Source organism: Ochotona curzoniae, unplaced genomic scaffold (genome assembly GCF_017591425.1).
Source record: "Ochotona curzoniae isolate NIBS_2020 unplaced genomic scaffold, NIBS_Ocur_1.0 contig_66, whole genome shotgun sequence".
NCBI classification, from domain to species: Eukaryota; Metazoa; Chordata; class Mammalia; order Lagomorpha; family Ochotonidae; genus Ochotona; species Ochotona curzoniae.
In genome coordinates, this window is record NW_024466512.1 from 21,698,224 (window position 1) to 21,724,238 (window position 26,015).

Below are 26,015 nucleotides of genomic sequence, written 5' to 3' on the forward strand. Positions count from 1 at the left end.
GCCTTTTCTTTTTTTTTTAAGGCTTATTTTATTTTTATTGTTAAGTCAGATATACAGAGAGAAGGAGAGACAGAGAGGAAGATTTTCCTTTGATTCACTTCCCAAGCAGCTGCACCAGCCGGATCTGCACCGATCAGAAGCCAGGAACCATAAGCTTCTTTCTGGGTCTCTCACAGTTGAGGGTCCCAAAGCCTCGGGCTGTCCTCAGCTGCTTTCCCAGGCCACAGCAGGGACTGGATGGGAAGTGGAGCCGCTGGGATTAGAACCGGCGCCCATATGGGATCCCAGTGTGCAAGCCAAGGACTTGAGCCACAAGGCTGCCTTGCTGGGCCCTGCACACATGTCTTCATACAATCCCACAGCTTTGCTGTGAAACAGCAGGATAAAAGAGAGATTTAGGCCTAGGCGTATGATGAATTAGCTATGTGACCTTGGCAAGTTTGTGCTGGCAGGGGCCTCATCTGTAAAACGAGGGGGTGGCTGGGATCACCTGAGGACCAGACTGGCTCTTAGGTGATTAATCTATAATCCAGTTCAACACTAAGTTAAAGAAATAATTTTTTAAAAAGAGGCTTTTTGAAAAAAAATTTATTTTTGATATTGTTTACATAGCATACCCACAAGGACCATTGATCTGGGTGGAGATGGTCAAGGTATGGGTCAAGGTATGGGACAAACTACATGGGTCCTTGATTTTGATTTTAATAGTTCCAAAATGCTGTTGGTTTTGTTCCAGTTTTTAAAAATTATTATTTACATATCTATCCATTTATTTATTTGAGAGTGGAGCTATAGAGAGACGGGGATAAAGGGAAAGATCTTTGACCACTGTTCATTCCCTAGATGGCTGCTATTCCTGGCTCCTAATGCCTGGTTTTGGCTTGGCTCAGACCTGGCTACTGTGGCAATTTTAGGAGTGATTTGGCAGATGGTATTTCAATCTCTGTCGCCTCTTTTCTGTCTGCCTTTTATTTAAATAAGATTTATTCAAATCCATATACATGGGTATATAATTTATGATAAAGAAAATAATAAAGGTCAGGTGAGACAACCTAGTGGCTAAAGTCCTCGCCTTGCATGTGCTGGGATCCCATATGGGCGCTGATTCATATCCCGGATGCTCCAAAACAGTAGAAGATGGTCCAAAGCCTTGGGACCCTGCACCTGCCTGGGAGACTGGGAAGAAGCTCCTGGGGAGTGAACCAGAGGATGGAAAATCTTTTTCTCTGTCTCTTCTTCTTTCTATAATTCTGCCTTTCCAATAAAAATAATAAAATTTGAGAAGTATTTAATGAAATTCCATAAAAAACAGGAAGTGAGGGGTTGGAACTGTCGTGTAGTGGGTAAAGCTGCCCCCTACTTACACTAGCACCCCATATGGGTGCTGGTTGAGATACAGCTGCTGCACTTGTGATCCAGCTCCTTGCTAATGGCCAGCAAAAAGCAGCAGCACACATCCCAAGTGTTTGGGCCTCTTTTCCATGTCAAGGACTTGGAAGAAGTTCCTGGTTCCTAGCTCCTGGCTTTGGCTTGCCTAGGTCCAGTCTTTGTGGCCATCTGTGGCATGAACCAGTGGACAAAACTTGTATTTTTTTAACCAATTACTCAATCTTTAAGAAAGAAAAAAATGAGTAACCTAAGCAAACATTCAGGTATTCTGTGGTCAGACACCAGGCAAAACTCCAGGCAAAACTAATGCTTGGGGTTTGAAGAAAGGACTTGGCTATCACAGGAGAGAGTAACTCAGAAAGGACAGAGTGGCCTCTGAGGATGTCCTTTGTCCTTTGTTATTTTCTTTTTAAGAGCTGAGGGATAGTCACACAGGTATGCTCACTTTGTGAAAATTCATTGAATCAAATTCAAGATCTCCTGAACATTGCATCTGAAGATGACTATATCCAAAGAAACAGAGGAAAAAGTGACTAAAGCTCCATTTGGTTTTACCTATAACGGAAACTGAAGAGTCCCTCACTGTCTTCGCTTGCAACCCCATGGTTATGCAGACAACTGCTCCCGTATGCCACAGCTCTGAGCAAGGTTAGAGCTCCCTCTAGCACTTTTAACTAAGGAAACACCACAGGCCCTTACAGAGCTGACACAGTTTGGTGTTGCCCACGGTTAAATGCAATATGGTGATTTTTATTTTTAATTTGCTTTAATTGTTGCTAGGATATGAATAATTAATAGGTTGCCTACGCCAGTTTTGTAAAGTTCGTAGTACAAAAAGCCAGGAGAGAAATATCTACTTAGAAAGGAGGCTTAAAAATGGTTATAACTGCTATAATATTAGAGAATTCAGAATATTTATTCGTGATTTGTGGCAACATTATGCTCCACCAACAAAGAAACACACTACTAAAAGCACTTCCTACTAGAAAAATCTTTCCAGTCTCATCTATTTTTCTCTTCATGGCTGTGTAACTGCTGTACCTATAGGACTGTATGAGAGCAAAGTAGGTCAATGTTAGGAGAACCTTGTTCTTTGGTGGAGGAGAATAAAGGTTTGGCTGAAAACACTTAACCTACTTCCATCCATTCTAAAACAAGTATTTATCAGCATGAAATGACCCCCTGGATAATAAAGATCTATTCAGCTTGAAGCCTATATTCTTTCCCCATGCTGGCAAACTCCCCTCTCTGCTAGCACGTTAACCATTATAAATTGTGATAATATCAATAACTCCACCCAATGATGTCAATTTCACCTTTGGATATCACAACAAAGTATAACTTAAGTGTGATGTTATAATTGTAATTGATCCAGACAAAATCTGAGCAGGTGATATGACTATAACACGAACACTATTTTGAGACTACAAGACAGAAATAAAAGGGATTTCATTTTTCAGTGCTGAATTAAAAATCTGCCCGCCCTCCCAAATTTCCCAGGAAGAAGAAACACTGCTTTTCAACATTCTCATTAAGATCAATAGACGTTGAGCCTGGCATAGTAGCCCAGTGGCTAAAATCCTCGCCTTGTATGTGACAGGATCCCATGTGGGCACTGGTTCATATCCCAGCTGCTCCAAGTCCTATCCAGCTCCCTGCTTGTGGCTTTTCCAACAAAAACAATAAGTAAGTAAGTAAGTAAATAAATGTATAAATAAGAGAGATGAAGCTGGTCCGGGCTATAACCAGGAGCCTGCAACTCTATTTGGGCCTCTTATGAGGTTCATAAAGAGCCTTAGCAGCACTTGACCATTTTCTGCTGTTTTCCCAAGGGCATTAGCAGGGAGCTAGATTGGACAGGAACAGTCAGGACTTAAGCTGGTGCTCATATGGGATGCAGGGTTACAAATGGAGGCTTAACTCTATACATCACAACACTGATTTCCAAGCTTATTGCCTAAGTTCATTTTCCATAAACATTTAAAAGTACCCTCATATCCCATAATCAAGACGTAATTCACCAGATTAGTCTGGCTGCAGTTTACCTGCTGATCACATTAACATAGCTAAAAAGTCTTTCCAAGAGCAGTACAAATGAAGGATAAATATAGTTTGGAAGCAGTTAGTGATTCAACCTACTGAGAGCCTGAATCATGAGCTGTGCTTTTCCCCAAGACAAGATTAACTACAGCTTCTCCCTGAATTCACCTAGTATCTGCTGGGAACAGTATATCATGAACTAGAATGAGACTGACACATCAAAATTAACAGGACAGAAAAGTGAGTTGATGCTGCATCTTGGTTTCTCCACCACACTCTCTTCTGTGGCATCCAAAGCCTTTAGAACCCTGGCAGTAATTAAGCAACAGTTTTATTACACACAATCAAAGCGAGAAAATAAAAGCATAACAGACAGTGAGAAGAGATAACAAGTTTCAATGACAAATTTTACTTTTTTGGTAGTTGCTAATTGAGGTATTTTTACAGTTTTTATCATTGTATATGAAGTGCTGTTCTGTAGAAGGACAACTCTAAAAAGCATTAGCATATTATGATGTTTTATGTAGGCAGTTTGTACACCTCCTTGATTTTTAACTCCCAGTTAGTTGTTAGCAAACTACTAACATTTAATAGATACCAAATAGTAAAATTTTTTACAGAACCCCCTATTTGCAACTCTTTCTTAATTTCTGTGCTTTAAAATTCACAGTGGTTGAAAGCATGGGACTATGAGGATGGATAGTATGAGTTCAAATTCCAGTTCTATAACATGTTATGTTACTTTGGACAAGTCATTTGATGGCAGTGTTAGTTTATTCATATGTAAAATGTGATTATGAGAATTTAAACAAGAGTGTTGGTTCAATTTCTGGTACATTATAAATGTTCCTAAACAATGGTATAAGAAGCTTGTCAATTTTGATGGTATAACCTCCAGATTTGTAATACTGCAATAAATGTATTTCACAACTGTTTTGGATTGAGGTCAATCAGATTCAACAAATACAATTTGAGAATCTACCTGTTTAACTGAATATTACTCCTATACAAATTCTACAATGAGACATTTTAATTTGTATTCAATTTGCATTTCATAATTGAATTATACATTCTCAATTCAAGAAGAGCAGGGAGTAGCTAATAATAATATAAAACTCAAAGTGCTGATGTTTTTAAAAAATACTTATTTACTGTTACTTAAAAGGCAGATTTACAGAGATAAGTAGACAGAGAACTTTATCTGTTAGTTCACTCCCCACATGGCTGAAATGGATGAAGCTGAGTTGATCTGAACCAAGGAGCCAGCAGCTGTCTCTGATCTTTCACATGGACACAGGGGCCCAAGGACATGAGCCATCCACCATTTGCTCAAAGCTTCTGAAGTTTTAAGAGTGCTAAATAATGAAATCAAGTTGCAATTAACAATGAACTAAAAAATTAGTACTATGGTACTAAGTAACTCATGGGAAAGTAGAATTAAGACATACGCTTATTTCAGTGCAAAAAAATTTCCTTGAAAGCCATATAGGGGCTGGTATGATAGATCAACTAATCCTCCAACTACAAGCACTGGGATCCTATATTGACACAGGTTTGTGTCCCTAATGCTCCATCTCCCATTCAGCTCTCTGCTTATGGCCTGGAAAAGCAGCAGAAGATGGCCCAGAGACCCTGTACCCCAGAGGGAGACCAGGAGGAGGCTCTTGGGTTTAGATGAGCTCAGCTCCCTCATGGGAGCTATTTGGGGAGACAGTCAGCAGATGGAACAACTTTCTGTTTCTCCTCTCAATAAATCTGCCTTTCCTAAATAAATAAATAAAATCCTTATTAAAAATGTGCAGGTTTCTGTAATGTCCATCAGCTGTGAACTTTTGCATAAAAATAGCTACTGGGTAGGTAGGAGGAAAAAACTTTTATTTTGATTCACATTCCAAATGGCTGCAATAACTAGCTCTGGGCCAGGTTAAAGCAAGAAGCCCAGCACTCGGTTTGGATCTGCCATGTGGGTGAGTGGTAGGAACCTTAGTATTTGAGCCACCACCTGTTTGCTGTCTCCCAAGGCATGCACTAGCAGGGAACTCAATCAGAAAACAGAGGCTAGATTTGATTCTAGGCATGTGGGAAATAGTATCTTATGTGGCAGTTTAACTCAGTGTATCACAATGTCATGTCTGCTGAAACTTGCCTTTTGTTAATAATACTAAAAATAATAATGTTATATTTTAAATCTATCATTATTTAATAACAATAATTATTTTCTAAAAAAGATTTATTTTTATTATAAAGTCAGATATACAGAGAAAAAGAGAGACAGAGAGGAAGATCTTCAGTCTGATGATTCACTCAAGTGACTGCAATAGACAGAGCTGAGCCGATCCGAAGCCAGGAGCCTGCAGCCTCCTCTGGGTCTCCCACGTGGGTGCAGGGTCCCAAGGCTTTTGGGTTGTCCTCCACTGCTTTCCCAGGCCACAAGTAGGGAGTTGGATGGAAAGTGGGGCCGCTGGGATTAAAACCGCACCCATATGGGATCCCAGCGTGTGCAAGGTGAGGACTTCAGCTGCTAGGATACTGTGCTGAGCCCAATGATAATAATTATTACAGAGGCAAAGACTGAAAGAGAGACACAGACAGACAGAGCTTCTATCTGCTGGTTAATTCCCCAAATGCCCACAAATCAAGACCTTAAGCCCGGTCTTCCTCATGTAAGGCAAGCATCCAGTTTTTAAACCATCACTTCCACCCTGCAAACCAAACTCAGGTATATGGATAAGGAATACAGAATTCTGAACTCTTAGGCTAACCATACACCACCAACTTACTTTCTTATTTCACTTTTCACATATTTTAAAGCTACTGTGTATAAATTCTCAGTATCTTTACCATGAGAGCATATTACCACATCATTAGTGGCCCCTGCAGTGTCCCGGGCTAGGATATAACCAGATTTATATTACCCAGTATTCAAACTTCTGAAAAACACATCATACCCAGGAAACTATCACTACAAAAGAAACAGATTGTAATCTGGATTTATGTGATCTTTCCTTACTCGTTATTTTTCAAAACAAAATATACTAGTGGTGGACACTATGGTCCCGGTGGGTTTAGCTGCCCTTTAGGAGACCTGCATCCCAAATAGCAGAGCTTGGGATCCAGCTGCAACTTCATCTTCTGATTCAGCTGCCTGGACCTTGTGCCTGGGAGGCTCCAGAGGACAGTTAAAGTACTTGGGTCCCTGTCACCCAGGTGGCAGATCTGGATGGAGTTCTTGGCTTCTGCCTTCCTATTGGTCCAGCCCTGCCTATTGAGGGATTCTGAGGAAGGGAATCAACAGACACCTCTATCTGTAGCTTTACCTTTCCATTAATAAAAATAAACATTAAAAATATTTTAAAATCTAAAAAAAAATTTCAAAAATCTGTATTCATTGGTTTCTATCTTTTTAAAGTATCCACAGAAAAGTTAAAAAAAAAAAAACTAAACTAACTAAAATCCTTTCAAACACCAACCTACTAATTTCCAAATGTAAAAATGACACCAAATTAATCCCATAAAAATAGATATAAAGCAATAATCTCCACAGAAACAGATTTTTGCAAGATTCCCTAATTAAACTGTCAGGTTTTCAAGCACTCCAATCAAAACAATAGGAGAAAATACAAACTGAAAATGAACCTCACACATAGATGTAAATAAAGCCACTCTTTAGGTTGCCCATTAATCCACAAGTGGCATATTCATCTTATTTACAGTATTATACCCCCTGCTATGATATTCCATTACAGAGTCACGCTACAGACGCCATAGTTAACACTGTAGGAACCATTTCTTTTTTTAAGCATGATTTTCTTCCTGTATTTCCTTTTTGTCTTGCTCCCAGGCTTAAGACAAAACAAAAACAGTATACTTAAATTTCTTATGCTTTAGGATAGTTCTAGAGAATGTGGATTAAGTTGCAGAAGTGATGTTTAAGATATAAAGAATAATTCTTTTCATACTCCTTCTAGAAATATTGTAATGCAAAGGCTTGTCAAGATCTGAATGTTCTACATGAGAAAGCTACCTTCAACTGTCAAAAATCTCAATTCTTTCCATTAGAGAATGTCTACAGCTAAATATATACATATAGACAAAAATGACAAATATTGATGGTTAGCTATTCTCCCCCATTTCTTTTTCATTAACTTGTTTCTTACTCATTTATCCCTGTCCCAAGTCTCCTCTGTGAGACACAGAATTTCAAGATCCAACTAAATTCTGATACTCTCATCATATCTTCATGGTCACCAACCATCTGTAAGTATAAATGGAATCATAACAATATTGGCTGACATATAATCAGAATGAATTTTTAAATCTTAACAGGTATTATAGTCAATTGACAAAAATTTAAAAAAAAACTCAAGAACAATAGATTTTCTGACATAAAAGGAATACCTCTCCATGCTTACATTGCAAATCATGATATTAGACAATAGAATGCAATCTGTATTTCCCAGATAACTGCTAAAACTTAAACTCTTTTTTTTTTAATTTAAAATTTTTTTTCTTAAAAGTTGAACTCTTAAGGTACAGGTCACCACCTGGAACCAGCTGTCCTATTTGAGTGAGTGCCCTATAATTTTATACTCAGAAGAATGCAACACGGAGTCATGCAGAAATATTAGATCCTTTAAAGTCCCACGTACTACATTTACAAGGTGGGTTTTTTTTTCATTTGAGTATGCTGTCAAAGCCATCTAGAATCAATGACTAGGAAACCTAACAAAAAGTTTTCTCAATACAGTTCTTGGCTCAGTTTAGCCTCAACATGGTGTCTTATAATCAACTGAAGGTTGGAGGGGGAAGATGAAAAAATAATATTTGTTAGATGTCCAAAGGGCTATGAAAGTTAAATAAAACAACTGCCGTGCTCCATGCTGGAGGACCAAGTCTCTTGGTAGGAAACATACATGGGACTTACAAGGCCTAGTTGAAAGGCAATCTGGTGAGCAAAGACTCGGAAGACAGACCTGAATGAAAAAATTCTGCAAGTTAAAGATGTGAAAACTCCTCTAGGAGTATTGTCCATCTCATTAGGATTCAAGTAAATAGCACACAGCTAACACTGCTGTACCTGGATATGGGGCTCAATGCACTCTCTTTCCCTCTTCCAACTCTAGTAGAAAACTGAACAAGAAAAAAAAAGAGCTAAAATTCTTTCATTTTGAGATGAGAAATAAAATGGAAATCCCCCCCCGCAACACACACTTTTTTTTTTTCCAGATGAGGACATATTCCAGGAAAAAAAGTCAGAAAGAATTTAATAGCCTCATAGATTCAACTGATTCCATATCTAAGAACATTTAGTAAGGGTGTTGTGAAAGCCTGCCAAAGAACCAGAATAATGGAAATTTCTCTATGGTAAACCCAAGGAGCTTTGGCATTAGTGGCATTTAAAGTGACTTGGTAACTTTAGCTGAGTTAGTCATTTACTAGCAGAAAACAACACAAAGTTTCCTTCAAAAAATGGAACATCGACTTCAACACCGGTCTCAAGGAGCAAATCTTTTTGGACAAGAATTCTAACAGGTTCAAATATTGATAGAAATCAATATTTGAAAATACAACTTCAGTTTTATAAAAATTTGGTAGAGTCACTCAAATTCTTAGTTCATCTGTCCTACAAGCTGAAGTCACGACACAAGAATAAAATTTTACATGTATGCATTTTGAGCTCATGGGTACTGAAAAGTTCAAAAGGAAGATTCAGGTTTCACAAGCTTTGTAAGTGATCTTTTTACACCCTATGACTAAGAGCATATTTATTCACAGACAGCTTCTGAGCCCAGGCTTCTGAAACTCCTAACCTAGGAGAGAAGAGAAACGTCTACTGCTATGAACAGCTACAATAGAGAGAATTGTCTACACCCATGAAAAGCTACAATAATCTATAAAAACTTCAAGAACAAAAAACTCCAAAACAGAAAGAAGAAAGTCTATCTTGGAGAAGGAGAAACAGAGAAAAGGGTCCTGTGAAGTTATTATAATAATTATAATAATAATAATAATTTTCACAGTAGCCTTTTATATTGTTTTTAAATAAAGTGTGTGAGGGTGAATTCTTAGACACAATCTGATATTCAGTTACTGGTCAAAAAATATTGATGCTTACAAGTTTAAACAAATACATTAAAGAAAAGCTATCATTGAAATAATAAAATTAGCAAAAACACACTTCTGTTCAGATAGAACCCTGAAGCATATTAAGAAGACTTTTAGTGGACCAGAATAGGGAAAGGGTATTAAGGATAAAGGAAGTGATTTGTTTTCATAAGTTTTGATCAGAGGCATAATATTACAATAAGATACTGCAGTATGTCAGGGTAAGTGAATTATATATGTTACAGCAATATGGTAATTTATATAAGCTACAAATACAACAGAAAAAATCCTGTTAACTATGATGAAAAAAGATCACCTTATACTTAAGCTTAAAATTTTGAATGATACTTATTTACTAGGAGGTAAACTCGCATTCAGATGGTAACCAGCTTTTACATATTATGAATAAGTGACAAGTCAATCAACTGTTCACATCAAGATGAGATTTTTGCTCAGACTGTCTTTTTTTTAAAGATAGTCTTTGAGGGCCCGGCGCGGTGGCGCAAGTGGTTAAAGTCCTCGCCTTGCACCCCCGGGATCCCATATGGGCGCCGGTTCTAATCCCGGCAGCCCCGCTTCCCTTCCAGCTCCCTGCCTGTGGCCCGGGAAAGCAGTCGAGGACAGCCCAAAGCCTTGGGACCCTGCACCCGCGTGGGAGACCCGGAAGAGGCTCCTGGCTTCGGATAGGCATAGTATCGGCCCGTTGCGCTCACTTGGGGAGTGAATCATCGGACGGAAGATCTTCCTCTCTGTCTCTCCTCTCTGTATATCCGCCTTTCCAATGAAAAAATAATAAAAATAAATCTTTAAAGATAGTCTTTGAAAGACCATCTGAACTCACCTACATAGCCTACATTATATTATTAGTTGCTTTTACATAACTCACTAAGTCTAAGGTATAAAGACGACAAACTACAAATCCTGATAACTTTGTGTACTTTATCCAATGTTAAAGCCTTCCAAAAAAGTATAGAAAATAGGAGCTGATATGATACAGAAAATTTAGCTCATTAATGTTTTCCACGTACTCGTGTACTTACATCATTTTCCCCCAATATGACAGGAAGATGATTAAGATTATAATTTCATAGAACTAAACTTAGATGATTTCATATAACTTAGATTTCATGTAACTAAAGTTGGATAAATCAACTTTTAGTTTCAGTTATCACATAGATTTTTCCCCTCCTCTTTTTCCTATAAAAACCGTGCTTGATTCAAATTCATTTCTCAATTGTATAAATTGGAGTTAACAGTCCAATACTGAGAAGTCAATGGCACAGTAAATATGAAAACGAACAAAACCACAAATTTCTTATTAAACAGAATCAGGAAAGTGTCATAGGGTTTAAACTAGAAAACCCTTATACTGCTTATAAAGAAAACTCTACACTGGAGGAATGAAGGCAGGGGGTGGGGGAGATGCAGCTGACAAGGCAGAACTTTAAAAATTTAGTGCTATGACTGCCTGATTTTTTTTTTAAACTCAAACTGTGAGATCTACAGTGCCAAAGAAAACGTGTCAGTACCCAAACTCCAAAATGACTCCTGACAGACCTGCAGTCCATCAACTGTTAATTCATCAGTTTTTGTGATGTCACTTTGGAAAGCAGATCGTACTTCTTAAAGTCTGTAAATCTACTAGCTCTAGAATGGAGATGTAATGGTTGGATTACAGAAAAAAAAAAAAGAGCAGTGCAAAAAGCATTTTTTTTTTCCTTTCCTTTTACAGAAACTGTGCCTGGCATGGTGCAGCTGTGGTGCTTCCTTCATCTCTCCCTCCATTTCCAGTCTTGCTAATTAAAAGGTTGATCACAGAACAATGCTCTTCTCATTAATTTCAGTGTTCCGATTGGGCAGGATCCCTGCTTACCCCACCTGATCTTTTCACACTGTTGAAGTTAATGTGACAGGAGCTTGAAGATGGATTACCTGCTGCCATATTGCCCATCGCCTCCAATCAGGAGCTATCTGTGTAAACTGATTGTTCTAATTTGCTCTCATTATTTTTACAATATCAGGAGAAAATAACGCACACAGCTCACTGTCAAAGCCATGAAAATCAGCCATTAGTTAAACCCAGACACTGAGTGGCTTTATTAGAGGCACTGCAGTTTATTGATGTAGCTCCAGTTAAACAAGGCAGCGTTTGCTTCCGTGGAAGAAAACGTTAACACTGAACGTGAATATTAACTGTGCTAATACACACAGCAACAGGATATTTTTCACGAATCCTGTTCTTATTTCAGAAGCTTGATTTTGACACAAATTCATAGCTATGGAGGATGTAAGAAAGGCAAGTAACATTTGATGTACTCAGCATGAAAATCTGTCTATTAACTCTAATCTATAAGCTCTCTTTGCCTCCGATATGTTGTATGAATAAGAAATCCTATCCTGTGCCTGGCAGGACAATAACTGCTAATCAATAAATAAAGGTAGTTTTTATTTTGTCGCACACAGTAAAAAATTGTTGTAAAATAGAAACTGTATTACTTTAGGAGGAAGTTTTCAACAAGACTGATTACTAACCCTAGTATCACTGATGCTCACAATGTATTTTAAGATGGGAATATAAACAGCTTAGAGAAGCCAGCCAACAAGCAAGCTGGGTGTGAGCTTTCAGTAAGTAACAGTGACTTAAAACAGGAGAAACTCTGCAAAAGGGTTTGATAGTCCTGGGCACAAAGAAAACATTTTCATTTTGTAAGGAAAATGCTAAATTCTAGAAGGAAACAGGCTTAAAAATCAGCATTTTTAGACTTGATTGACTGTTAACATTTTGTAAAAATATTAACTAGTTGCTGCTTGAACACCATTTAGGGGGTTGGGTAAGGCAGATATAATAGAACTGAATGCCTTTTACATAAAGGAATTTAAGCCACACTCTATCCACCTCTCCTCTTTACAGTATTAGAAGGAAACATGGCTACCTCCTGTTCTCTTTCTACTCTAAGATTCCTAGGTAATGTGAAGGCAAGACTATGCCCTTCTTGCTGCTCCCCCTTTTAATGGCCACTTTTCTTGTTCTAAGAAACGTGTGCTATGCTTTTCTCCTTAAAATTCCTACACTAAAAGACTGCACCATACTGCACTCCGCAAAACGTGCTGATGGCGCCAATTACAAGCCCCCAGCCGAACGCTGCAGCCCCCACCATTCGGGCAGATTTATGCGGACTCTTGCCGACGTTATTACAAGTCAGAGTTTATTGGGAAATTGTTACATTATGCGGAGTGTCTAACAAATTGCTTATGCTGCTATAATTGGATTACAACAGCCGCTTGCTCCCACCGGTAAGATTAGGCAAGTAGGACTCCTGCCGATCTCTGAGCGTTAGCAGTAATTTTATTTGCCTTGCCTCTCTCTTTCCTAACAACATGCCTCTCTCCCTGCCAGCTGTCTGCTGAAAAGGCACAGGCTTGTTCCTTGGCCCTAACAATGCAATTACAGCCCCGCAGATCGCACTGTTTGTGCATTAAGTACAGAGCCAAAACGAGGCGAATTGATCGTTTGACTTTTGGAGGAGCCATGTGATCTCTCTGTGCGGGTGATCCGACATGCATCAGCAGGCAATACTGCAGTCAATTCCTGATGAAGAACTTTCTTGTTTCACCTCCCTTTCCCCCAACCTTTCTTTTCACACTGAGGAAGACGTTGCCCGGGTTCATCTCACTGAGCTAGATCAGTTTTTACAAAGACAAACCTGATCTTATTAGCTCCCTGGCTAGACAGCAACATGGAGAGGTTCTAGCATCTTGAAGTGCCTCAGTCAGATAGATCAGTGTTTCCCAAAACTGAAGCACTGCTGCAATAAAGGACCAAAAAAAAAAAAATTAAAAAAAAGGTTCACAAAGAGTTCACTGAGGAAGAAAGTCCACATGCCATGCCTTTGGAACTACAGAAACTTTTAGGTTTTGGCAAATAAAACTGCCTTGCAATGGCTTTGTTAGAGGCTCTTTGTGTATTCAAGGGCCATCGAGCATCAGCACTGAAACGCGTTTCCTGCCTCTGTGCATATCGCTCCGATGGAAGATGCTGGCGGCCAAAGTGCACAATCAATGTGGTTGGACTTGAGGCTTTGAAGCAGCCAATCCGATTCCCACTTGGGGCAGTTTTAAACATATTTTGTCGACAGCTTTCAGTTTCTTGCTTCTTTTTCTTGTATGCTTAACAATGAGTGCCAGCAGCAAACAGATCGTGCAAGCAGTTATACTGACTCTAGGACACAGTTCATGAAGACTGGAGGCTGAGGCCTAGACTTCGATTTTGGGTTGAAAATGATTTGAATTTTACCCACTGTAGCACAGATACTTATGGTTCCTAAAGCCGATTATACAATTGTGAAGTTAGGTATGTTGATGCCTTTTGGCATCTCAAGTTGGGCTAACCCCATTGGGCCCCAGTGCTGGCTGTGTGTCTGGATTCTAAACATCATGCACACATAGCAGAGAATGCATTTTACATATTTAACCTGTCAAGCATGCAGTCCTGTCTGGAAGAAGCGACCTTGCTTTGCTTAGGAACTCAAAGTGACCTCTTTCAAGTTACATTCAGGAAAATAAAGATGAAAGCAAAAATTTTTACTTCTGAGCTCCGCTCCTGCTTTCTGGAATAGCAGTCTGGCCACTGTGAAACAGTCTCTCTGATCCTTAGCCTCAATGAAGCTGTTCAATCTGTGTGTGTTCTCCACAGAGCTCATGGGTAGAGCTGACAGAGACGCCCATATAAGGAATGGGCCATCCAACATGCTACTTGTGGAACCGTATATTAAAGAAGCCTGTTAACATGTAGTTTAAAACTCAAAAGAAACTCGGAACAGCTGAGATGCCTTATAAATAGCGCAGACCCAGAGGAAGTGCAAACGTCTGCATTGTGAATTGTAGATCTTAATTACCGACAATGGCTGGTACAGCAAGTAGCATGGAAAAAAAGTGAAACAGTTGCACTGTTCATGGTTGGCAATAATTCTTCAGGAAAATATTTACTATCAATCAGTTATGAGAAAAGGGACTCTGTGCTCGTAAAACAGCACGTTGCTTCTCATACCAGGACCATTTTGCTTCAGCATAATCTGAATTTAAACAGCTTGTTTCCTGCGGATATAATTTTGGAAATAAATAAAACAAGTCTTCTATCAAAATCTGGAGTGAGTGGAAAGGAACACCATTTTTCTGTCTCAGTCAGTTTCAGATTATCAGTCTTAGTTCGAAGCAAAAACCCCAACCAACCAACCAATCAAAAAAATACCAACAAGCAAGAACAGCTAAGATCAAAGCACCTATAAGCATTCTACTTTATGTGAGCAGAAATATAGGCATTCAAATGGATGGATTCAGCCAATTTAATTTTAAACTTTACTTGTTTACTCATGTTTGTAAATCTGTAAGTGCAATTAAGGAAAAGTCTAAGACAGAAATTTTCTATATATTTCTAGACATTTAATAGAAAGAATCAAAAATTAATGCTCTTTAAATTTTAATATTAGTTTTCTCTACAAGTGAAAAATATCATGAAGAATGATAATTAGGCACAACATCATTATAGATTTTGAAGACCAAGTTGACAGTCAATAACGACCGTCCATTTAAAGCTACAATAAATATAGAGCTCATCAGGTTCCCAAAACAATCTCATGAGCTAAAGGCTATAATTAGAAGAAAGCGTTTGAAAAAGTAAAAGACATTTCAATACCTTCAAGTTGAATTAAGTCATACTGAAAATGAACAGGGCCTTCCCTGTCTCCTCCCACCCTCCCCACCCCTAAGCTATTCTTTTTCAATTTCAAGATTTTCTCTTCAACTAAGAAAAAAAAAAAAAAGATTTTCTCCTCAATGTAAAGATTCAGAAAATCATGGCTTTTGCTTGTCTTACAGCTTTGTTACTTTATATTACAGGGGACTAACGAGTACTAGCCTAAGGTACTTCCAGCAAGGAAGTCAAACAATGCCAGATAAGAGTCTGATCCTAACAACACCGCTGCTTTTAAGGAAATAGTTGGCATTAATGCCTTTCCTAAACCTCACACAAATAGTATTCAATAATAAAGGTTAAAATCAGCAAGAATGGGATGAGAGGGTCACCATCTGGGAGAAGTGAAACAGACAGATGAGCAGCAATGAGCAAACTTATTTCCTCACCCAAGAGCATGGAAGAAATCATGCCACTGTGCCAGATGCCAGAAGATTTCTAACTATGCACTGCTTTAGCAGAGGATGGGAGAACAAACAAACCAACCAACCCCACAACATGCAGATTCACACCAATGATGCAGCGTGGAAATCCTGGCTGACAAAGTACAGAGAAAACAAAAGGAACAGATGCTCATTTGGCCAGCTCTCAATGAAATTCATTAAAATTGTCACCCTGTCCTTGGATTGGTGCTCAGGCTAAGATTTTTGTGTTGTTTAGCCAGAAGTCACCCACTTGTGACACAACTGAGAGCAATGTGGCCGATAAAGGAGAGCACTTATTCTTAAAGGCCAATAGTACTGCAGCCTCCACCGCTTGCTAGTTGTGGCTGAATGACTTGAAAAATAAATGTGATGTAATTTAAAATATTTATATTTTGAAGCTAATTATCGAGACACTGAATTTAACTGAACTTTACCTTTTCAACTATAATTATTACTAGAATATGATGTTTATTATGTAGGTCATTCCAATGAATATATATATATGTGTGTATATATATATATATATATATATATATATAGTTGCTAAGTAGGCCCAGATTTCAGAGGCAAAATACTGTTGCTGCTATGTTTATTATCTCTAAAAACTCTTGAGGGTTAAGCCTTCAGAAACAGGTTTAATACTCTTTTAAGAAAGAGATCCCAGAGAGCTGGCTAGTTCTTTCCATTTATTGCGTGAAGATTTAAGCAGGCATTGTCTTGAAAGCAGAGTAGGACAAGACAACAAATTTGCTTACATCTTAATCTTAAACTTCCCAGTTTCCAGAACTACAGGAAATAATTTTGTAATGTTTCTTAGCCATTCAGTTTATGGTATTCTTGTTATAACTTGCCCAATGGACTAAGGCAATCATCTATGGGGCCCAGTACGGCAGTGCCTCATAGCAAACCTCCACCTGTGGCACCAGTATCTCATATGGGTGTTGGCTTCTACCCTGACTGCTCCACTTACGATCCAGCTCTCTGACAACTGCCTGGGAAAGCAGAGGACAATGGTCCAAGTTTTTGAGCCCCTGCATCCTTGTGGGATACCTGGAAGAAGCTCCTGGCTCTCAGCTTCAGACTATCCCCATACTGGCCAGAGCAGCCATTTGGGGAGTAAATCAGCACATGGTACATCTCTCTCATTCTCTCTTTCAGTAAATCTGACCTTAAAAATAAATAGAAAAGAAAAAAACTACCCCTGGATTTTTGCAGCAAAGGATGAGGTCAGTTAAGTAACTGAGGATCAGTAAAGCCTTGGACTAAATGTCTGAACGGTTATAATGGCAAACCTTATGCAGATAAGTAAAGTAAAATTCTAGAAACACAGCAGCCCACATCAAAACGGCTGAAACTTGAAGTTCTGAGTAAGCAGATACTTGTAAAATTGAATGATGGCTGGGATGAAAAACTTCACTTTCTTCATACCTGAGGTTGCTTCTGTAGCCAAGCTACGGACATTGCAAAATATTTATATGTGAAAGAGATAGCATGCATGCATGTTAAACATACTTGTCTACTTAGATCAAGATCATTGAAAGCAATCTTAGGAACTCATTAATTAATTAACTCACTAAACAAAAGTGATAAAACAATTGGGTTTTCTATGACATATATCACAGTTGCATTGGTGTACATCATTCATTAGGAGAATTAGGAGCTTATAACAATAATTGTGTATAACGTCATATAAGTCTTATTGATCTGTAATAATCTATAACCAATGTCAAAGAACAAATGTGAATCAGTCAAGTGTGAAAAGATATATAATCAGAAGATTCTGCTGCACCTGAAGAAACAGACATTCAACTTGCAATCTGCTCAGGATAAAATGGTGCCTGTTTGCATTCTTTTCTTAAATGCATAATCTTATAATAGTCTGTATAGAAATACTGAGAAAAGATACTTATGACACAGAATTGCTACGATGTAGTGTTATGTATGCTAATGAATAATTCCACTTACCTTGGCCACACAATTTTCAGTCTTCATAGCGGTGCTTGCGAGACATACTGTTTCTTGGTTTAAGCAGAGTCTGGCACAGCTATTGTAAGTCTATAAAAGAATTTTTTTAGGAACAGGTTGGTTAGATACTGAAATACCGCTACATACAGTTTTCAAATTCTGCACTATTTCACAAAATCAATACAGAGATTCTACCTGTAAATCCTAAATTTATGGGACTGGGGATCAGCAGGCGGGCAGGGACTATAGTCCTCAGACAAGTACATGAACAGTAGTGGTTTTGTTGTGTACATGGAAACTATGATGTTGGTATGTAGCAACTTACAAGGAAAATTTATTAACTTTTTAAAGTCATCTTTTTAAAAGATTTACTTTATTTTTATTACAAAGTCAGATATACAGAGAGGAAGATTTTCAGTCCGTTGAATCACTCCCCAAGTGGCTGCAACGGCCGGAGCTGTGCCGATCCAGAGCCAGGAGCCAGGAGCCTCTTCTGGGTCTCCCATGTGGGTACGGGGTCCCAGGGCCTTGGGCCATCCTCAACTGCTTTCCCAGGCTGCAAGCAGGGAGCTAGATGGGAAAAGGGGCTGCCAGGATCAGAACCAGTGCCCACATGGGATCCCAGGGTGTGCAAGGTGAGGACCCTAGCCATTAGGTCACCGTGCTAGGCCTAAAGCCATCTTTTTAATTTGTTGATCTTCATGCCATTTGAAAGAGAGAGGCAAAACAAAAAGACAGAGATGGTTTTCATCAGCTGGGTCACTATCCTAAATGCCCAATGATGTGCTTGGGGCTGGCACAGGTGAAGTTGGGAAACTGGAACTTAGCAGGGTCTCCAAAGTGGGTGGCAGGGACTCAAGTATTTGAACTATCACATCCCAGGACTGCATTAGTGGCAAGCTGGTATCAGAAGCAGGGTTGAGACTAACACAAGAACTATTGTTCTGAGAGAAGTTTTACTTTGTTATTTTGCCATTTAAACCTTCAAAACTGGTGCTGGCACTGTGGCATAATGGGTAAAAGTTGTTATCTGCAGTGTAAGCATTCTACATAGGTACAAGTTCTCCACTTTGGACTCAGTTTCCTGCTAGTGTACCTGGGAAAGCAGTGGAAGATGGCCCAAATCCTTAGGGCTTTACACCCACGTGGGAGACTCAAGAGATTGTGTCCCTGGCTTCCATCTGGCATAGTTATTGTTGTTGCAGCTATCTGGGGAGTGAACCAGTGGATGGAAGGTCTCTCTTTCTCTCCCTTTCTCTGTAGCTCTTTCAAATAAATTAATCTCTTTAAAAATCAGAAAAAAGAAACATTAAATAATAATATTAAAAAAAGACCTTCAAAACTAATAAGACCCCATTATAGAGAGAGAAAATGTTTTCAACACAATGGAAAAGCTTAAGTATTCAGATGAAAATGATTCTAAAACCAAAAGTAACACTTTTCAAAATATTTTTTTATTATAGAACTATGGTAAACTTTTTTAAACATTAAGAAAAACAGGATAAACCAACACTGAGAGAACATTAACACACACACACACACCTTTTCAGATCTTTAAGCAATCCTTTAATTTTATCTATATCCAGGAGATGAATTAGAATAGAACAAGTATAGGAAATGGATTTTAAAACAAGGAGTATATGATATTCATTCATTACCAATTGGCCAAAATATTGATAAAATATTCTCTACTTGTTGCAAATTTTCATTGATGGTTTATATTATGATACTCAGGCCCAGTGGGATAGCTCAATGGCTGAATCCTTACTTTACAAACTTTGGAATTCCACATGGGTGCCAGTTCATGTCCTGGCTGCTCCATCCAGTTCCCTGCTTTGTCACCTGGGAGAGCAGTAGAGGATGGCCCAAGCCTTAGGACCCTGTACCCACGAGGGAGATGCAAAAGAGGGGCCTGGCTCCTGGTTTCCGATTGGCTCAGCTCCAGCTTTTGCAGATGCTTGAACCAGCAGACAGAAGATCTTTCTCTCAGTATCTCCTGCTCTCTGTAAATCTGATCTACCTTTCCAACAAAAATAGATAAATCTCTTTTAAAAATCATTATTCTGATACTTTAGTATCATAATCATCCGGAGACCTTGGGAAAACACAAATGGCTAGGTCTCATCCCTGGAGAGCCCACAAATTTATTATTTTTAATTTTTTTTTTTTTAATAAAGCTATTGCTCATACTGCTAGATGAGGTTATCCACATTTTTTCTTGGACACTGGCTGATTCAATCAATCTTTCTTTCTTTCTTCTTCTTCTTTTTTTTTAAGGATTTGTTTCATTTCTTTCATTTGAAAGGCAGAGTTAAAGAGAGGAAACAGAGACTAAGATCTTCCATCTGCTGGTTCACTTCCTAAATGTTTAGCCACAATGGCTGGAGTTGAGCTGATCTGAAGCCAGGAGCCAGGAACCTCTTCCAGGTCTCTCATTTGGGTGTAGGGACCAAAGGACTTGAGCCATTCTCTGCTGCTTTCCCAAGCCATTACTAACAAGCTGGACTGGAAGAGGAACAGTAGGAATTCAAACCAATAGCCAACAGCGTTCAAGGCGAGGACTTTAGCTGCTAGGCCACCGCGCCGGACCCCAAACTTAGAAATCTAAAACCAAGCCTCCACAAGATCACAATGATCAGCAAGTAACTTAATCAGAGTAAGGAATTTTGGAAATTGTTATGTATCATTATGTCTACCATACTATCAAAAATTTCTAGACATGAAAAGTAGCAGTTAAACGGGACTCAAAGAAATGGAATTAAAAAACAAAACAAGGGCCCGGCATGGTGGCCTAGCGGCCTTGAACACCTTGGGATCCCATATCAGCAATGGTTCTAATCCCGGCTGCTCCACTTCCCACTCAGCACTGGCCATTGCAGTCACTTGGGGAGTGGATCAACGGACAGAAGATCTTCCTCTCTGTCTCTCCTCCTCTCTGTATATCTGACTTTGCAATAAAAATAAAATGAATTTAAAGCAAAACAAAAAGATAACTAGTCTGAGATTTCTACAATGACTATTAGTGCTTAAAGTCTCCAAGCAAACTGTGCCAAAATAAAGATATGACAATGAGAAAATAGAGAGAAATGTATCAAGAAAAAACCCTAAAATGAAGCAAAGTGACCAAAAACTTGCCAAATTTAGTAGAAAACAAACTTTGTCTTTCTGATGTCAGATCTCAAATACTGTGCAGATTAAATGCAAAGAAGACAACATATAGGCACAGCACAGTCAAGACTGATAATTATCAGCAATTGAGACAAAGACACAAGTAAAAAAAAGGGGAAACAAGGGAAGGTATGCATTTAGAAGTAACAATGTAAATTATGGCAGAAATTTCATTATAAACAGTGTAGACTGGAAGACAAAGGAACAATATTTCAAAAGTGTTGAAAAGAAAAACTCAAATTGGGGTTCTCTTATTCAAAAATAGAATTATTAATAAGGAAAGGAAGAAATCTAGAACCCTGTGGTGTTAAGATCATAATTAGGAATATACATAAGAATTCATGATGTTAAAAATATGATTGTAATAAGTATAGAACCAAGGAAAGTGATGGTGACACATCAAGGGTCACAGTCTAAAAAGGTTTTCATTATTCCAATATAGAACACTCTCAGGTAGTTAAAAGATAAAAATTCACTGATTACAATTTGCGGAAAGCACAGATTTCTTGAAAGACATAAATTACCAAAACTGATACAATAAGTGTCAGTTGCATGTGTCTGGATCCCTTAAGGATGACAATTCTTGTTCTAGCTGCTCCACTTCCCATCCAGCTCCCTGCCTGTGTCCTGGGAAATCAGAGGAGGATGGATCAAAGCCTTGGGACCCTGCACCCGCATGGGAGACCCGGAAGAAGCTCCTGCTCTTAACTCGGATTGGCTCAGCTCCAGCTGTTGTGCTCACTTGGGGAGTGAATCAATGGACAGAAGATCTTCCTCTCCGTATATCTGACTTTCCAATAAAAGAAATAAACCTTAAAAAAATAAAAAAGAGTAGTCACAAGCTGCAAAGCAAGGCAGAGAAACAGCAGGGCACTGGAGTGATCACTCTGTGGATCTTTTCCACTAACCCCTTGAGACAGAACACAAATCTGCAGGAAGAATGAAAGGAAATGACACAAATCTGCAAACAGAGTTGACAGTGGTGTGGGTGTCGACCTGCTAGTTTTAAAATCTGTGTAAACTCCAAGTCCAGATGGTTTAACGTATGAATTCTATTAGATGTTAAGGAAGAAATATTAGTGTGATATAAAACTACTTTCAGAACATAGAAGAGGGAAAGATTTCCCAACCTATTTTCATGAAGCCAGAATAACACCAATATGAAAATCTCACAGCTGTTAATAACAAAACTAGACCAATGTCCCTCATGAGCACAGGTACCAAAACTCTTAATGGAATCAATTAATGTCATTTACCATCCTAACACAACGAAGGGGAAAGAACCTATAAGATAAAGCTCAGATATAAAAATAGCAGGAGTAAACTAAATATTCACGACAAAATCTTAGTAAGCAGGGAATAAAAGGGATCTTCCTTAATCTTATAATGAGCATCTAAAAAAAATCTCAACTGATATAATAATTAATGGTTAAAGACAACACATCCCTCCAAGATTGGGACAACGCTGAAGATATTTCCTTCACACATAGGTTCAACATTATAATTTAGTCAAATCTGAGATTCATCATGCAGATTTCTCCACCCTTAGAAGAAATAGTAAGTAAGTAAAAGTTGGAAAATCATAAGTAAGGTAAATGTTAAGGTGAATTAGTAAAAATCAAGGGTATTCTATATTCTGTGAATAATCAGAGAATGGGAAAATTTTACAGTAACACTGAAAACATCAAATAACAAAGGGGAATTAAACACAGGAAACAGTATTAGAAAAATGCAAATTAGAAATATGTAAAACATAAATGAATATATGGTATATGTAAAACAAGTAGCAGGCTCAGTATTGTTAAGATAAAGGCTGGCAGATGTGGTGCAACAGGTTAACAAAACCACTGTCTGCAAGCAGGCATTACATCTGGGCATTGGTCTAAGTCGTGGCAGCAAAGAGTACCTGAGAAAGCAGCAAAGGGTGACGATCCAAGTGCTTGGGCCTCTGCAATCACATGTGAGACCTGGATGGAGTTCTAGGTTACTGGCTTCTGTCTGGTCCAACCCCAGCATTGGTAGCCATTTTGGGAGTGAAGCAGCCATAGGAAGATTTAGCGGTCTTTCCCCCTCCCTCAGTAACTTCGCCTTTCAAATAAATCTTTAACAAACATGCAAAAATAGATACTAATTCTAACCAAGTGGTAAAAAACTTCAATGAAATCCAGAGCAAAACCTAAGATTTCTTCCTAATAGAAACTGTTAAGTTGATTGTAAAATTTATATAGAATTCAAGGCATTTTAGAATAATCAAAACCAAATGAAGAATAAAAATGAATAGGGAAGGCTCATTCTACCGTGTTTCAAGACCCATTATATAAAGGCATAATAATCAAGAAAGTTTGGCATTTGGTACAAGCATAGACATCTATCATTTATCTCATTCCAATTGTCTACAGGGACATTAAATGCAATGTGGGTGGGTCAGTGGCTCAGTGACTTGTCACACATTACTTTGTGTCCACAACTAACATCCCCTCCAAGGAGGTTCAGAAACGCACTATATTCACACAGCTACCTGACTGAAAATCAGTGGGGGAAACTGGTCCTTCAAGAGTGGCATTGAAACAACTGAATCAAAGTATAGTAAAAAAAGACTCCAAATTCTACAGTGAGATAGGTTAGAAACAGGACTCTGTAAGCCAACCCGCCCCCCCGCCCCCCATCAGGACCACGAATTCACTTCTTAGCACAGGCTGCTTCTCCCAGCTCCAAACCAATCAGGAGCAAAGACTATCCAGGCTGTCTTTAGGGTAGGTATGGGACCCCACCCCAAGCCCAGTACAGTCCCAAACTGCCAATATATGACCTTACTGAGGAGGCAGTAGTGAGTGACACTGCTGTACGAGCATATGCAGTGGAGAAAGGGTGGCTACTTCTCCAACGTAATAAAAACCTATGGTCGGTACCCTTGGAGGACGAAGAGGACTGTCTCGCTGTCAGGCCATTTCCCCTGTGCTTCCCCTCTGCGTCTCTGTCCAGTTCTCTTCCAAGTGAGGCCCCAAACTGCCAGTCGGCAACAATGGCACACACAAAACCTTGACATGGATCACAGACTTAAACATAAAAGCTAAAACTTGTGAAGAAACCTTGTAAGAATAGTTCTTCACAAAACCATGGGATAGGCAAACATTTCAAAGAATGCAGAAAATCTAAAAGAAAAACTGATAGGTTGGACTTACTTTAAAAACTAACTTAGCACCCGGTATGACAGCCTAGTGGCTGAGGTCCTTGCCTCGCACATGCTGGGATCCCATATGGGCACCAGTTCTAATCCCAGCAGCCCTGCTTAACATCCAACTCCCTGCTTGTGACCTGGGAAAGCAGTCGAGGATGGCCTAAAGCTTTGGGACCCTGTACCCACGTGGAAGACCCAGAAGAGGCTCCTGGCTCCTAGCTCGTAGGATTGGCGCAGCTCAGGCCATTGCGGCCACTTGGGGAGTGAATCAAAGGACTGAAGATCTTCTTCTCTCTCATCTTGTCTGTATATCTGACTTTCCAATAAAAATAAAAATCAAATAAATCTTTTTAAAAAAAACCCTAGAAAACTTCAACAAAACATACCATGATTAAACAGGCAAGCCACAGACTGTGAAACAAAGTATTCATTCAGTGCACATATTCCTGACAAAGGACTGGTACACAAAACTCAATATAGCTGAATCTGTAACTTAATAAAAAGATAAACAATGTAATTTTTTAAGAGTGGCAATAAACTTGAACACATGTGTCACAAAAGAAATCATCTGAATAGCCAATAAGCACAATGAGAAAGTACCCGAGTACCTGACATATGCTCACCAAAAAGCTTTATAAGAACAGCTGCAGTAACCTTTTCAAGATGGAAATGGCTGAGGCAGGTGCAGTGGCATGGCAAACTAATCCTCATCCTGGAGTGCCAGCATCTCATCTGGGTACCAGTTTGAATCTCAACTACTCCACTTCTGATTCAGCCCCCTGCCAATGACCTGGGAAAACAGTGGAGGATGGCCCAAAGCCTTGGGTCCCTATACCCACGTGGCACACCCAGAAGAAACTCTTGGCTCTCAGCCTCAGACTGGCTCAGCTCTGGCCACTGAGAACATGTGAGGAGTGAACCGGCCAATAGATGTCATTCTCTTCCTCTCTCTTTAATTCTTTCAAGTAAACATTTTAAAAATCTTAAAAAGATGAAAACAGCTCAGGTGTCGCCAAAAAGAGAACAAAAAAATGCTGTGTTCCGGTTATTCAGTGGAATTAAATAGATAAAATACTGATACACACAGTGATACAGGACTGTGTATGTATGGCATGCTGAGTGCAAATCAGACCCCAAAATGTATGGCACCCTTACAAGAAAATCTAGAAAAGGCAAAACAAATCAACCGTGTCAATACTAATCAATGCTTAATTCACTGGTGGTACAGAAATTGGGAAACAGACCAAGAACTTTAAGTAACCAGTGTTTTATAACTTAGTTAGGGTAGTGGTTACCAAGGTGGACAGATTCATCAAAGGCTCATGAACTGAAAAACCTGTTTCATCCTTGAAGGAATTTTTTGATCCAGGCTACAGGAGTATATAGGTTTCTATTTTCTACACATTCCATCTGTAAAATGGGCATGTGACCAAGGAAGTAACCCTGAGCTGTAAACTAAAACTTGCCACATTCCTTTGGACCACTTGAAAAAAAAAGTTCTACTATTATGAGGTTCCCTTCAGTTTAAAATCAGACTAGTGACTATAATAACCACAGGTAAGATAGGGCCTGTGCCTGTGCAACATCTGAAAAGGGAGCTTTCCTACTGCACCAGAAGCAGAGTGCTGCGTCGGAGTATTTTAATACATTTTTATATTGCATATAAAGCACATAAGCATAAACCAGTAAGATGCCTTGCTGAAAACTACCTTCTTTGTGAAAGCAGGCTGTAATTCTGAACAAGTTTTCAATTTTCACACCGCTGCTAGGGTAAAACATTTTAGAGTTTAATTTTTTACAATGGATCCAATGACATAGGATTATCTAACAAAGTAATGGCTAATCAATAGAAGGTTTAGTTGTCAGGTGAAACATATAACACACTAAAAGGGATTGATTGCCAGGCTTCTCCTTATTTACTAGAAGGTATATATTTAAAATGACACAAACTTGTTACCAGACTGCATTCTTTTAACCTTGCAAAAAGCTGCTTAAG

The 26,015-nt window shown here is 38.9% G+C and overlaps 1 protein-coding gene across 10 annotated transcripts in view; it reads right to left on the bottom strand.

The window, feature by feature from the left end:
• The window catches only part of BTRC (beta-transducin repeat containing E3 ubiquitin protein ligase), a 150,990-nt gene that overhangs the window by 42,340 nt on the left and 82,635 nt on the right, over positions 1-26,015 (bottom strand). For 7 of the 10 annotated variants that reach the window (XM_040992280.1, XM_040992278.1, XM_040992279.1 and 4 more), the window contains one exon: positions 17,674-17,763. In XM_040992280.1, coding sequence (XP_040848214.1) covers positions 17,674-17,763 — 90 coding nt within the window. Of the gene's footprint in view, positions 1-17,673; positions 17,764-19,215; positions 19,236-24,642; positions 24,668-25,728; positions 25,762-26,015 lie in introns of those variants that run through there. The other 3 variants (XM_040992286.1, XM_040992283.1, XM_040992285.1) reach the window with 3 other exon arrangements.